Below are 16,259 nucleotides of genomic sequence, written 5' to 3' on the forward strand. Positions count from 1 at the left end.
GAGCCCGACGCAGGGCTCGAACTCACGGACCGCGAGATCGTGACCTGGCTGAAGTCGGACGCTTAACCGACTGTGCCACCCAGGCGCCCCATATTCTGCTTACTTTTAAAAAGTTTGAATATAATAGTAGACAAGACATAGTTCCTGTAAGGGATTTAAGAGTCTGTACTCTAACCATGTACACCATTCCCTGCAATTCCATGGTGTGTGGCTCATTTTAGGTTCTCTCCATTTCTCTCTTAGGTTGCTACACTAACTTTCTAAGTAATCTCTTGATTTCTGGTTTCTCCCCAATGCATATATTAGTTTTCTGAAACACAGACTTAATCATATAGCTGTCTTGCTAAAAAATCTTAGATGGCTTCCCACTGTCTTACTCACAAAGTCTCAATCTTACCTCCTACCATTTCTCCCATGACACTTTTGACACTGGCTAGGGTTTACCTTCTGCTTTCTAACTTCCAGGTGTTTTTTTTTTTTTTTTGTTTTGTTTTATTCTGATCCATTCTGTTTATTTTTGTTCAAGATGTCATCAGCCTTCCAAACTCACAAAACTTTTAATTTCAAAGCATTTTTTCCACTTCTTTTTCATTAACATATTAAGTATTATTTGAGTTCCCTAATATGTGAGTCCTTCTTTCCATTTTTACCTTTCCTATTCCAACACAAAGTTTTATTTTGTCACCTTTGCACGACCCCTATGGCAGCCTTGCATCTGGTACTCTGCAGCACTGCTCAGAATATTCCAACCTCTTCTTTTTCTTCTGCACACATATTATGCACATGGTCAAATCAATTCTTCATTGTTGTCTGAATATCTATATCTTGCCCTTTGCCACTTCCACATGGTGTCCTTCTCCCATGGAATTTCGTTACCAATATTTTAACCTGCCCTCATCAATCAGCCTAAGTCCTTTTTCTTTCACAGAATAGTTTCTAATGAAGGTAGCTAGTGCTGATGTCTCCCATTAATGAACATTAGTTTTAATTATTGCCTATACAAGGCATTAAGCAATTTATTATTTACTGTCCTACTTTCTAATTATCTGTGACCTATATTGATACATTTTATGTCTGTATGTGCTGGTAAATACTGGTAAATCAAAGATTAGGATTTTCTTTTCCTTTTTCTTTTTTTTTTCTGTAAAATGCCAGATAGTAAATATTTTCACTTTTGTAGGACTTATGCCCTTCATAGTAACTATCCTACTTTGCTATTGTAGCACAAAGGCAAGCATAAACAATATGTGAGCCAAAAGGTTTACTTGTGCTCAAATAAAATTTTATTTACAAAAGAGGCAGGAAGGTGAATTTAGTCTGAGGGCCTTAATTTGTCAATCTCTGAGTGTGAGTATCAGTGGCATGATGGCAGGAACTATGACACATGTATAATATATTGTTTGTACATATGACTTATATACATAACATTTTTTCTTGTAAAATTTCTCTGGTATCTATTACTGTGTTATACTTAAGGACATTTGGATTCATATGCATGCTCATGCTCAGTGTAGGTGGGATATGTTCTAAAGAGTCAGGAATCTAAATATTTGGAAAGTGAGTTAATCTTCTAAAGCACATCATAGCTGTAGGTAAAGAGACTAAATAATGCATAATTACAATATTTTATAGGAGAACCAAATGTTAATTATGCAATCACATAAGACTGATGTGTGCTCTGTGAAGAAAACAATATCATTAAAAATAATTTCATATTTCATGCAAACCATGTTTAATTGTAGCCCATTTCTCACCAGCAAAAAATAAACCCTTTAAACCCAAGCAATTATTTTATCCATTAAATTCAAATAAAATGTATGCAAATGTTGGTGCAATATAAAATATGTATGATATTTATTTATTTAATAAAACTCTGCTCAAGGCAGAATGCCAGAATACAATTTGTTAGGTAAGAGAAATATTTTTCTCCCTCTTATGTAGCCATTTTTATAGTAACTAATATTCATTCTGCTAATAAACTTTATTGGTACAAAATAATTACTAATATAATAAGATAATTTATCTGTATTATAATTTTCCTTTTAGAAACTAATTTAATATTTTAAAAAGAGAGGAATTTTCAAAAGGATGTTACAATTAAACACTAATCCCAAATTCTATTTTCCTTTTGACAAATACCTTGAAATTATAATTTTAACATTTGAAGTTGAAGAACTGGAATTAATTGCTTATTCAAAACACACATATAAAAAATATGTGCAAGGGAAAGATGTTCTTATTGCTTTAATATCACCAGATCCCAGAAATACTAGGTATGTAGGGGCTACTTTCATCAACCTTATCATAGTTTATGGATTAATTTTATACCGTACTCTATTTTTATGAAGTAAATGTCTAAAAGAATCTTATCTGATCTTTTATAAATATCTGTATTTCAATGGGAAAAATTCTAAAAGCCACAAATACTATTTCCATTTATTTGTGCATAGTGCTTTGTAAAAGGGTGAAAACAAGCATGTCATATAATGTTATATTTAGTGGTAATATATATCTTAAAATACCAAAGAACTTTCAGTTATTCTAAAGAAATGACTTCAGGTGTCTTTCTGATATTTTAATTTGCTTGCTACTCATTGTGCCTGCTGTATGATTTGAAAGGACAGGCATCAAGTTTCTAGCTTTATGATGATTTTATAATTATAAAAAGCTTTCTTATTTAAAACAGTGGTTTTCAACCAGTGGTGGGGAATATATGGAGACATTTGTGGTTGATTAGAGATAGTATTGGCACACTAGTAGCCAGAAATGCTAATAAACGTCCTGCAATGCAAAAGGAAAGCCCCTCCCCTCCTCCGAACTAAGAATTATCTGGTTAAAAATGTGAACAATGTAGAGGCTGAAAAGTCCTGATCTTGGAGTAGAACCATGGATTCAGCGATTAGTGGATTTGAATGGAGGGCTCTAAATCACTTGGGTTTGCATGACTTAGGCAAGTACATCAAATAGTGTACCAAGGCAGAAAGAATTCTGATGATTCCTTTTTTTACTAATCTTTTCTATTGCTGCAAGGTAGATTGCATATTTCAAAAACAGCAATTTATAAAGCGGCTAAACTTACTACCTGCATATAAAATCTTTTGCAGTTTAGTTGTTTGATATGTCCATTATATTTTGCCAAAGAAATAATGATAAAAACGGTAATTTAGTTTTTCAGATAAACCAACCAATCCCATTAATTTATAATATGCTTTTAAGATAACACAGAAGGATTCATTACGAAACTAAATTGGGTGCTAGTCTATCTAACTCTTCCTGGAAGCAGAGGTCTATGTATTAGAGGAAGAAGGTATAAGAGGAGAACGTGAGTTCAATTTTGTCTTTTTATACCAATAGTTAGAATGAGGTAGCAACATGTCTTTGGCATGTTTCAACTCTCACTTTTCTTCTTCATTGTTCACTTCTCTCTCTTCTACCAGGCTCTCAGTACTGTATGAAGTTCTAAGCTCCTCATTATGGAAGCCTCACAGGTTTACTCAAATCTGAAAAATTCCTCCTTGCTCTGATATCACATGCCATTCACTACACCCCAGTCAGAAACCTCATCTCTTCAAAGCTGTTATCAACTACAAGTAAAAGTGAAAGCATTTTGATTTAACTATTTCACACCAGCTTACCATTCTTAGAATATTAGCATTTTATTTATTTTTTATGTTTTGTTTTATTTATTTATTTATTTATTTATTTATTTATTTATTTTTATTTTATTTTTTTTAACATTTATTTATTTTTGAGACAGAGATAGACAGATCATGAACAGGGGAGGGTCAGAAAGAGAGGCAGACACAGAATCTGAAACAGGCTCCAGGCTCTGAGCGGTCAGCACAGAGCCGGACGCGTGGCTCGAACTCACGGACCGCGAGATCATGACCTGAGACGAAGTCGGATGCTTAACCGACTGAGCCACCCAGGCGCTCTATTTATATTTTAGAGAGAGAGAAAGAGAGAAAGTGCAAGTGAGGGAGAGGGAGAGAGGGAGAGAGAGACAGAGAGAATCTTAAGCAGGCTCTGGCTGAGTGGGGCTCGATCCCCTGATCCTGGAAACATGAAGCTAGCCAAAATCAAGAGTCAGATTCCCAGCCAATTGAGCCACCCAGGCATCTGAAACATTAACATTTTAAAATAGGGCTCATGCAAAATAAAATAAATCCTTTACTGATAGCACATAAAATTTTGAAATAAAGAGATACTATAAAACAGCAGGAGAAATAATATGTTTTTAACACTGTCAATAATATGTAGGACAGAGTGTATCCATACACACATATATATGTGTACATATACATCTATATACATATACATCTATAGAAATACATGGAGAAAGAGAAATTTGACTTTTATGACAGGTAGTTAGATCTTGATATGGTAAACTGTGGAATTAGATGATTTAAATAATTTGCAAATTTTTGAGATTCATCTCCATGTTGTAACATGGTTGCAAGAGTATTTTTTTTTTCTCAAACCTTTTTATTAACAAGATAAATGTTGGTTATGATTAAATATATTTAAAGGCCCAAATGGAATCCCTCCTTCTTTCAGTTTCATAAGTGAAATTTTGTCCCCTGAAGGAGAAATGATATTACTAGTATTCTTAGAATATAGAATCTTTTCTTAAGTAAGATAAGCTAATTTTCTTACAATGTGGTCAATAAAAGTTTTATTTTCTCTAGATACATTTTCTTGAAGTGATAGTAGGTACTTAGATCATTTCAATGTTAAAACTACTCTTTGAGAAATAGCCCACAGTTCTTATATTGCCACATAACATAATAGGCAAGTGAGATAAAAATTGATAGAAAGAGTAAGGTTCCAAAATGGAACAATTTATTTTTATCACGATATAAAGCATTTTATAAGCATTATTTCCTTTTCTCTTATTAGGCAGTTTTGTTTATAAAAATAAATTGCCCCCATTTTATAGAAGAGTAAACTTAATTTTTAATACGGTAAAAAAAAAAACACTTTAAAATCACAGAACTATTAAGAGGGATATAGGTTTCAGATTTTAGAGTTTGAGCCTCCAACTATTATACATACTACTTCTCTAAATGAACCAATTGACTTAGATTCATTCATTCTCTTAACTACTCATAGATGTTTTACAAAGCAGGCATGTGGGATGGATACTGCCTTGGAGTATAATTTTTATAAATACGTTTAATGTAATTGTTGTAACTGAATAAACTCCTCATGTCTCATTCATGTCTCTGGGTTTTGATTTTTCTAAGGGATATTGTCATTAATGTATTATATAAGATAGTTTGCACATTTGACAGTCACTATGGGTTTCAAGAACAAAATTGAAAAGGATGATTGAGCCAGAAACCTGTCTTTGAAAGTAAAATAAAGTGGTTTCTACTGAACAGTGCTATTTATATCAACAAATATATATATAGTCCCCATTGAACTGAGATCTTTTCAGAAAGAGAAAAGTTTCTTCAGACTGGGAAAACATCTCGTAATCGGTAAAAGTCTAATACACAAAGTACTTGCAACACTCGATATTTAAAGTGACAATCATGTATGAATTCTTTCAAGAACAGATTCCAAACATAGCAACTAAAGAAATACAGAAGAAAGCCACCACCACAACCAAGACCACCACCACCATCAGAGTAGTGGAATCGTTCTTGATTCATGAAAAAACTGAACTACTCCGAGTATTAAACACAACTGAAGTTGTGATTAAGAAAAGACCTTTGAGCTGAGAGAGGACACAGAAGGATGGCCAACATGCTGGATGGGAGAAGGTTTATATACAAAAGAAGAAAGGTATACTTTCTCCATGTTTATAAACAACTCCTCTTCTAATGGGAGGGGAGAGATGGTGATGTGTAAAACAAACTAGGGGAATTGTGTGTCTATCTATCTATCATCTATCTATCTTATTATCTATTATTTATCTATCATTTACTTAACAACATTTATGTAGTGCTAAGTATTTGTCAGATATCTTGTAAGTGCTTTAAAAAGAAACTAATGCAGAGGCACCTGGGTGGCCCAGTTGGTTAAGTGTCCAACTCTGGACTTCAGCTCAGGTCATAATCTCGCATTTGTGAGTTTGAGCCCTGTATCCTACTCTGTGTTGATGGTGCAGAGCCTGCTTGGGATTCTGTCTCCCTCTCTCTCTGCCCCTCCCCCACTTGCTCTTTGTCTCTCTCTCAAAAAAAAAAAAAAAAGAAAAGAAAAGAAACTAACACACTTAATCTTTTCAATGATTGCATTTTACAAATAAAAAGATAGGATAGATAATGGTCATACAGTCAGGATAGGAAAAAATTAGAATGTGAACCCAAACAGTCTAGCTCTAGAGTTTTCCTCTTAATTACAAGCATCTTCTAAGCTAATTGTTATGATGCTTGTTTTTTTTTTCTTTGCATTTACATTGTGTTACTTAATAACATAGCCCTTTGTTTAATAAATTATATTTATTTTTAGTAAAAAGGCTTGAATATTTATAATAATGCCTAACCTCAGACATAGTTGTGATCACTAGGATACAGGCAAACAGCTCCACTGAAATTGTTCTAAATTAAATTATGGCCGACTGCCCTCCAAATTACTAAATCCAATGAATACACTTATGTCTTTATCTTTCTTGACTTCTCCAAGAGAAGTGGCCATTGTCACTCTGTCATCTTGAAACTTGTCTTACTGGGGGTTTTTTTGTTGTTGTTTTTTCGTTTTTGTTTTTTGTTTCTTTTGACTGTTATCTCTTTGTTTCTGGTCACCTCCTCAGCATTCTGCCTTGCCTTCTTCTTTAGTGTTTGCTTTCTTCAAGGCTCTGTCCTTGCCCTCTTCTCATTTTCTGTAATATTCTTGGGAAATCTCATTTATCTTTTTGTCTTCAACCTAAAATTAAATGAATACCGAAGCTCTAGTTCTTGCTTAAACTCTCCTTGCCTTATAGCCCTGAATATTCCATCATGTCCCAGAGGTACCTCAAATTGAGTGTATCAAAAGCTTATTTTTTTTGTTTATCCTTTAAACCAGGTGTCAGTAGACTTTGGCCTGCAGGCTAATACTGTAGGGCAAAAAAAAAAAAAAAAAAAAAAAAAAGAATAACATTCTATAAAATGAAAAGTATATGAAATTCAAATTTGGGTGTCTATAAATAAAGTTTTATTGAAACATAGCTACAACAGTTCATTTTCCATGTGATTACTTTCACACACAGCTAAGTTGAATAGCTGCAACAGAGACCATATGGCCTGTAAAGCCTAAAACGCTTACTATCAGGTCTTTCACAGAAGTTTGTGGACTCCTCCCTTAACTCAATCCCATGGACTCTAGGTCATATCTTGATCATAAAGCCAATTACAGAAACTAGAGAAAACAACCATCTCAAATTCTTCCTTTTCTTCCCAATCTCCCCCACTCCACAACTTCTATCACCATTTTTATTGATTTTGCCTCTAAGCATATCTCAACCATACCATTCTCTCTGTTCTTATGACCATCATCCCAGATTTTGCATCACCTAAGCTCTGGATCTACTGAAGTAGCCCACTCACCAGTGCTACCTGCAGTGCTGTCTCTCTGCAATCTATCCCCCGCACAGATGAAATCGTGATTCTAGCACCCAAATCTGCTCTTCTCACTCCATTGACCAAACAAATAAAAATGATTTTCTCCTTCACTTAAGACTCTAAAGTGGTTCTTTAGGCAACATCACCATCCCCTGGGAATTTGTTAAAAATGCAAAATCTGAAGCCACACTCCAGGCCTACTGAATCTAAAGCTCTTGAGCACAGCCCAGTAATCTGTGTTTTAGTGACCTCTGTAGGTAATTTGGATGTGCATTCAAGTCTGAAATCATTCAAACTAGCTATCCTAGAGGATAAAAATTAAAATTCCTTGAATGCGCCATTTAAATACCAACATGGTCTGATCCCTGCCCAATATTGTTTTCCATTTATTTCCTCCTTACCTCTAGCTGCTTCGACCTACAAATGAGGAAATGAGATCCCAGGAGTGAATTATTTTGCCTCAGCTAGACAAGCCTAGTTAGTGAGAGACAGAGCAATGGGTTGAAACAGATTAACCCAAGGTCTTTTTAGGAACACACCCTACTGCCCTTTAAAATCTATTTGCTATACTCTTACATTCAAACTCAATCCATGATAACAGTTATTTTATTGATCCTAGTTTTTAATTTAGTTTGTTCCCCTTCTAGACTATAAACTCCAAGAAGGTAAGAATTAGTCTGTCCCACTTAAAAGGCAATAAAACGACTCTCTACTGCCATCTGGTGACATAAAATAACAATTCCAAGGAGAATCTCAAACAGGAACTTCTTGTAGAGCAGAGTGGTTAAGGCAAGAGCTCTGAGGTCACTTTCCTTGAAGTCAGATAACTGGGCAAACACCTTCTGGCTATAGTCCTTGAGGAAATAACTTAGTATTTATCCTCCTTAGGTTCATTATCTATAAAACTATGTTGCTAACACCTTCCTCATACAATTGGAATGAAAATTAGCAAGTGTCAGGTGCTAACATTATAATTAATAACATAAAGGACTTCGCTATACAGTGGACACAAATAAATAAGTGACATTCTTCTACTCAAATATTGTATAATGTAGTGGGTAAATAAAACAGAGTTAGGTAAATATTATATAACCATACAAGCTCTAAGTGCTAAAGGAGTTCTTGTGGTGTTAAGCATGAACATGAAGGAGGTGAAATCTGAATTGTGTAAAGATTCATAATTGTTATATGGCTTTGAAGTGAGAAGACTCTCAGAAGGAGAATGTTTCTTGCAAATCTTTGTGCAGATTGAAAGTAATGCCTGTAAAGGACTAATAAAAAGGCAATATAAGTGCATACCTTCCTTATTATTACAAAGTCAGGATGATGATATAATTTTAATTTAATGCTTAATCATACAAGCCCAGATCTCATTATCCAAACAAAACTAACATATTTCTCAAAAATAGTTTATCATAAATTTTGTTGTTGCTGTTGGTTTTTAATGCACTCAAAATTTATTCAATTAATAGCTGTGCTTTACTGATAAAAATGTATTTAAATTAGATGGCTTCATAAATGTTTATTATTCATTTTTACCTTAAAGGGAAATCTATGATGGTGTTCTTGTGTAACAAATATTATAAAAGTAACAAATATATTTATTTATATGAGCTCTCTATGCTAAGAAAACTACCATCTCCCATGTATTTATTCAGTAGGTTGGACGTTAAGTATCAACTACATGCTATCAATTGCCAATACACAACATATATAGAAAATAGAGAATTTAGGGGCACTTGGATGGCTCAGTGGGTTGAGCGTCCGACTTCAGCTTAGGTCGTGATCTCACAGTTCACGCGTTCCAGACCTGCATAGGGCTGTGTGCTGACAGCTCAGAGTCTGGAGCCTGCTTCGGGTTCTGTGTCTCCCTCACTCTCTCTCTCTGCCCCTCCCCCGGCTTGTGTTCTCTTTCTTTCTTTCTTTCTTTCAAAAATAAATAAAACTTTAAAAAAATAGAAAATTTAGGTTAAGTGTCTAGTTGTCAGCCCAATCAATGGAAAAGGGCATATAGGGATGAAATGTGACTATCCTAGCTAGTGTGAAACTACAGTACGTGTTATGTAACATTCTTATTCCAAATTTCCCAATATTTTATTTTCATATTTCTGTCCTCGGTTCCTACAGTATCTATCAGCATAAAACTACTCCTCTGTGTCCTTACTTTAAACTTTCTTGCTTTGCTTTTTTGCCATAGGAGATATCATATGCACTCTCATGTTCATTGCAGCACTTTTTTTATAGTAGCAAACACATGGGAACAATCTAGGTGCCTATCAATGGATGAATGGGTAAAGAACATTTATATATTTCAAAATATTTAGTCATGAAAAAGGAAGGAAATCTTGTCATCTGCAGCAACATGTATGGACCTTGAGGGCATTATGCTAAGAGAAATAAGTCAAACAGAGAAATACAAATGCCATATGATCTCACTACATGTGAAATCTTAAAACAAAACAACAACAGCAACAAAACACTGAACGTATGAATACAGAGAACAAATCGCTGGTTTCCAAAAGGAAAAGGTGGGGTTTGGGTGAAATGGATGAAGAGAGTCAAAAGGTACAAACTTCTAGTTGTAAAATAAATAAGCCATGGCAATGTAATGTACAGTGTGGGTGATCACAGTTAATAATACTCTATTAAAGGGCGCCTGGGTGGCTCTGTCGGTTAAGCGGCAGACGCTTAATTTCGGCTCAGGTCATGATCTCACAGTTCACAAGTTCGAGCCCCACATCGAGTTCTGCACTGACAGTGTGGAGTCTGCTTCTGATTCTCTCTCTCCCCTCTTTTTCTGTCACTAACCTACTCACACTCTCTTTCAAAATAAATAAAAGTCCTTTATAAAAAAATAATACTAAGTATTTTTTGAAAGTATTTGAAAGTTGCTGAGAGTAGATTTAAAAAATAAAGAAAAACTATAAAACAAAGACTATGGGTTAATTTTCATTAGGGTTTAGTGATACGTTTTGGAAGGGCTTATGTTCATCTATCAGTTTCTGGCAACTAAAAGACCATATGACTTGCTAATGACAGCAACAAACCCCAAAGTTATTAAGCAAAGATACATATTTATGTATAGAAACATGCATTAAAATGATCAATGACAGTGGGGTGTCTGGGTGGCTCAGTCAGTTAAGCCTCTGACTTTGGCTCAGGTCATGATCTCACAGTTTGTGAGTTCAAGCCCGCATAGGTGTCTCTGCTATCAGCATACAGAGTTGGCTTGGATCCTCTGTCCCCTCTCTCAGTGCCCTTCTCCCAGTTGTGCGTGTGCTCTCTCTCTCTCTCTCAAACATAAACATTTGTTAAAAATTAGATTTAATATACCCACTATTGCTCCTTTATATTGCATACGTTTGAGCTTTGATTGTTTCTTCTTCATCCCAAATAACAACAACATTAGAAACCAAAGGTTCTAAAATACATTTTCCTTTTGAAAAGTTTTACTTTTGTGTTCAATAACCAACTTGGAAATTTATGCACAAGATGAATGTATGAAAACTGGTATTAAAACATTCATTAACTTCCTACTTGGAGTATTAGATAATTTCAAAGACTATTTGTAACCTTTATTTCTTTAATTTTTGAAAGATATATTTCAATTTTATAGCACTGAATGTCATGTATTTTTAAAATTTATTATTTCCCATGAACTTTACATTATTATTCACCAGAAAACAGGGTGCTATTATTATTTTACCTGTATTAACACAGAACCTTTGCCACCATTTTTACTGCAACTCTATCCTTGGTAATAGTCAATATATTCGTACATCTTTTTTTTATTTTTTCCCATAGCAGTGGAAGTGTTACTTCACTGAAGCAGATAAACAGGATGGATAATGATTGTTATATGCTCAGTGATCCTTATAATGGGGAAAAGTAGAATGCTCTCTGATCATTCTCAAAATTGGAAACTGACTGAATTTCAATTAGGAAATAGCAAGGTCTTGTTATAGGTGACATTCTCTAAAAGTATATAAAGACTAGAATATCTGCCCTGAATTCTGTATGTTAAATCAGATCCATAAAGTAAAAACTTCTTTATTTTCTGCAAATTGGAGAAGTCTTATATAAAACATGTTTCAAGTTAAGTGAAGACGTCACTTGGTGCCTGGGTGGCTGTCAGTTGTGCATCTGACTCTTGATTTCATCTCAGATCATGATCTCAGGGGTGGGATTGAGTTCTGCCTCGGGCTCCACACTGAGTGTGGAGCCTGCTTAAGATTCTCTCCCTCCCTCCCTCCCTCTCTCTCTCTCTCTCTATCTCTCTCTCTCTCTCAAAAGAAATAAAAAAATGATGTTGGGGCACCTGGGTGGCTCTGTCAGTTAAGTGTCCAACTTCGGCTCAGGTCATGATCTCATAGTTCATGGGTTCAAGCCTGACGTCAGGCTCTGTGCTGACAGCTCAGAGCCTGGAACCTACTTTGGATTCTGCATCTCCCTCTCTCTGCCCCTCCCTCACTTTGCGCTCTGTCTCTCTCTGTGTCTCTCAAAAAAATAAAAATAAAAACATTAAAAAAATTATGTCAAAAAAATCTCCCCACCAACAAATGAATTACAGGAATCTCTCCTTATCCAGGAAGGATACATCCCAAATAGATGCCTGAAATTATTGATGTTACCAAGTCCTATATATACTATGTTTTTTTCCTATGCACACATACCTATGATATATATCTATGATAAATCTAATTTAATCATTAGACACAGCAATCGATTGACAATAAATAGAAAAATTATAATAGCATACTGTCATAAAATTTATGTGAATGTGGTATTTCTCCGTCTCAAAATACCATATTGTACTCACCCTTGTGCTTGTGATGTTATGAAATGATAAAACACCTACATGATGGATGAAGTGAGGTGAATGACATAGGCATTGTAACATAGTGTTAGGCTGTCATTGATCTTCTAATGATAGTTTAGAAGGAGGATATTCTGCTTTTAGACCAGAGGTGATCAGGGAGAGTGAAACCATGGCAGAGTGTGCGGAGGGAACTACTGTACTTTGTTTCGGTTCCTTTCTATATATATGAAAATGTCAGAAAAGCTAGAAAGTATCATTTTCCTTTCCATTCTATAAATTTTCTAGGGCTCATGTCAATGTGGGCAAATTAGACAGTTAGTAAATGAAATACATTGATCCTATTTTGAGGAGGGGAGTGATGTAATACATAAAACCAGGCCGTTTTTCACGGTCCAATTCATTTAAATTACTCTAAACATAAAAACTACAGCTCCTAAAAAATGCCAGAGTCTGGGTCACGAAAACATAGAAGTACATATTTTGCTTTCATAAAAATTAAAACCAATCCTGCATTTGTCATCAACATACAATGTTGATGACTTGATACTCTTTCATGCTGAAGGAAGTATTCAGAAAAGAAAATTTTTTTATTGTATTGTATTAGTGTCACATGTTGGCCAGAATCATGATTTCCTGCTTTATTTCAATTTAGTTAAATCAAATGCCTATTAAGGACAAAAGTGACTAAGCTCTATTGTCTCCTCTTAATGTCCCCATTTCGTTCAGGTTTGTAGGATGAAAAGAGTAGAGGAATTAAGGATGATAGAAAAGGTTTAACATGATTGCTCATTTAGTACATGGTATGTAGAAACTCCCACAGACAAAGAAGGATCTGTTATATAAGAAAACTGAGACTGAGAAACTGAAAGTGTCTGGGACCAAAACTAGATTCAATAAGACTATGTCAGAGACAGGGCACAGAAAATTTTACAGATGAGGAAATTTTGGTAGAAGAAATAGTATCAAGAGAGAATGAAGGCCAACTATTGAAGAAAGAAAAAGGATAGCTAAGGAATTTACAGACCAGAAAGGTGAGTAGTTTTAGTCACAACCAGGTGAAGATAATATAACATAAATCTAAAATAAGGATTGAAGTGAAGTCTGTAAGACCAGAAATGCCAACAAAGTGGAAGATCTGTCTACTCTACACTGAAAGAGGGAGACAAGGGGAAAATGTGTCCTCCAGTAAAGAGCTGTCATCTGAACATAACATGCTCAAGTAAAAATCTACTAATGATAAGAAACCACTGTTTGCTTTGGAATGAGATTCTTTTGGTTAAGACACACATTATAAAAGGGAAGACTCCATCAAGAGGTATAAAAGGATCAGCTGACATTACACCAAATGGCCATAGTAGCCCAGGGGGGGGAAAAAAAAAGGAAGAAAACTGTTCAGACTTGATATTAAGAACATTTGGCAAGGATTGAGTGGAAGAAATGAAATCCCAAAGCCAAGATGGAGATTACTATTGAACCAAAATGTGGAGTGTATGGGGAGAGGTAGCACATATGTTCATGTGAACTCAGTTCTCTTAAGATGGAAAAGCGCAAGCAGATGCTTCATTCTTTCTTCCACACCACTCCTTCTCCTCCCAACATACTTCACAGGCAACATTTGAAGGCAAACATCAATGTGTCCTTTCTGATCCTAGTCTGGTGATAGATTCTCAATATAAAGACCTTTTACAACTTTCCACAGTATTTTTTATAGATACAAGCAGTGACTAAAAATGTGAGGACGTTGTATAAAACCCTTAATTTCTAAGATGTCTTTACTGCTATATGAAAAAAAGGGAAAGAAAAAAATATTCTGAACTAATTAAAACAAAGGCTGGAACTACTTCTACCATATACATAAAATATTAATAACTTAACTTATAAAAGTGATTTTGCATTTCAAATCTTATATGATGAAGGTGAAAATACTTTTCTGGGTGGTTACTTCACAACAGCACTTACCGTGGGGCTGTCGGCTGGGGTGGTATATCTGAAGGTCGAATGGCTGGGCACTGGTTTTCTGAATCACACTGACATTCTGCCCTGTCCACTTATTGGCTTTTGACAATGTGTTGGTCCTCCAGTCTGTCCAGTAGACCTCACTCCCATATAGAGACACAGCAAAAGGATGGGAAAGGTATTCATGACCTCGGATGATTTCTATCATGCCTGTTCCATCATAGAGGGCTGAATAAATAGCATCTGACCTACAGAAAGGTAATAAATCAGTATTTTATCAAAACTTATTCAGATAGTCCAGTTATGTTATATTACTTACATAAATGCCAGAGAAAATATTTTATAAAAAATATTTAAAATATTTTATGGGTGTCTGATTTGTAGAAAGAAAAAATAAGCCCATCATAACAAAAACAAACAAACATCACCACCACCATCATATGGAAAACAAATAAATATTACCACCAATTTCAATGTGTGTATATATAATACATGCATGTTAGGATATCTTTTGAGTTTATAAATACGATCTGTGTGAAAGGTAACAGAAGATATAGAAGAAAAATATCATTTTTTTTAAACCTGGCATCTGTCCAAACTATCCTTTTTTCAAAGTGGTCCACAGTTAGTCCATTCGGCCAAGCTCCAGTTTTCATGTCTTTGTAGATGGTTTTTCTGCCAGCACCACTCATGGAAGCAGATTCGATGCGAGGAAAATTGGCATCCCAATCTGTCCAGAAAAGAATTCTGAAGAAAAATAAATAATGTTATTGTTTCAGCCATTCATTTCACAAATATTTATTGAGTGCCTAGTATATGCTAGACACTTGTTAGGTAAACTGTCTCAAAAGAAACAGATGTGTTATCTACCCACATGGGGCTTAGAGTCCAGTAGAGAAGGCAAGCCAAATAAACACATGAATATATAATTACAGATTCTGAAATATGCGGAGGAAAACTTTTATTATGGAAGAGAATAGTAGGTAAGTGATCTACTTAAAGAAGATGATCAGGAAAAAAAGAAAAAAACACTTTGAGAAGGCTGTATTTACACTGACTCTAAAAGATGAAAAGAACAATATAAAGAACATGACAAGCAAAATAAATAAAAGCCTGAACAGGGAAAAGAAAGTGGGTGATCTGAAGAACAGAAATAATATCAAGATAGTGAGTAAGGAGGAAAAAGCAAGAAGATGGATTTGAAGAGGGCAACTTAAAGGGTCTTTCTGGCTAAGGCAATTATTTGGGATTTTATTTTAAGGGAATAAGAAGCATATTGAAGCAGGGGAGAAACATGGTACCATTTATAAGTGGGTGATAGTGAGGCAAGAGTATGGGCACATCAGGTGGTTATTTTAAAGGACCAGGCAAAGATGATGGTGGTTTGGAGTATGGGAGTGGCAGGAAAGAGAAGTGAATGGATTAATGGTACATTTTGGAGGTAGAACTTCCAGGGCTAGCTGATGACTGAATATAGGGAACGGAGTAGAGAACAGATCATAAGTGACTGTGTTTCTTGTATCAGCGAAGTCAGAGTAAGGGTAAGGAAGAGGGTGTGCAGGGAATCCATAAAAAATGGGAAAATGGAAGAGGATCCAATTCTAAGATTTGGGAAATGAATGTGAATGAATGTGAAGAGCAATCAAAAGTTTACTTTTTTTTTATCTTACTAATTTTTTTATCTTATGATTTCACGATATCAATATGGAGGTATTCATGAAACTGTGGTATGCCAGGGTGAAGTTCAGGGAAGAAGGCAGGGCTGGAGTTATGAATTTGGAAGTCATCAGTATGGAGATAACCTTCACATTCATAGCAATGACATAGATCATATGACAGGAAACAGAGGGAAAACAGAGGAAATCATAATTTAACAAACACAAAGCAGTTGTGAAAATACCAGCTTTATATGTTAAAAATTATTACTTCTTTTAAAA

General features: G+C 34.9%; 1 protein-coding gene across 1 annotated transcript in view; it reads right to left on the bottom strand.

The window, feature by feature from the left end:
- LRP1B (LDL receptor related protein 1B) overlaps window positions 1-16,259 on the bottom strand; it is a 1,901,338-nt gene that overhangs the window by 617,731 nt on the left and 1,267,348 nt on the right. The window contains exons 26-27 of the mRNA XM_043576625.1: window positions 14,905-15,069; window positions 14,326-14,570 (exon numbers count right to left, since the gene is read on the bottom strand). Of these exons, the coding sequence (XP_043432560.1) occupies window positions 14,326-14,570; window positions 14,905-15,069 (410 nt within the window). The remainder of the gene's footprint in view (window positions 1-14,325; window positions 14,571-14,904; window positions 15,070-16,259) is intronic.

The sequence above is a fragment of the Prionailurus bengalensis genome, chromosome C1 (assembly GCF_016509475.1).
Source record: "Prionailurus bengalensis isolate Pbe53 chromosome C1, Fcat_Pben_1.1_paternal_pri, whole genome shotgun sequence".
NCBI classification, from domain to species: Eukaryota; Metazoa; Chordata; class Mammalia; order Carnivora; family Felidae; genus Prionailurus; species Prionailurus bengalensis.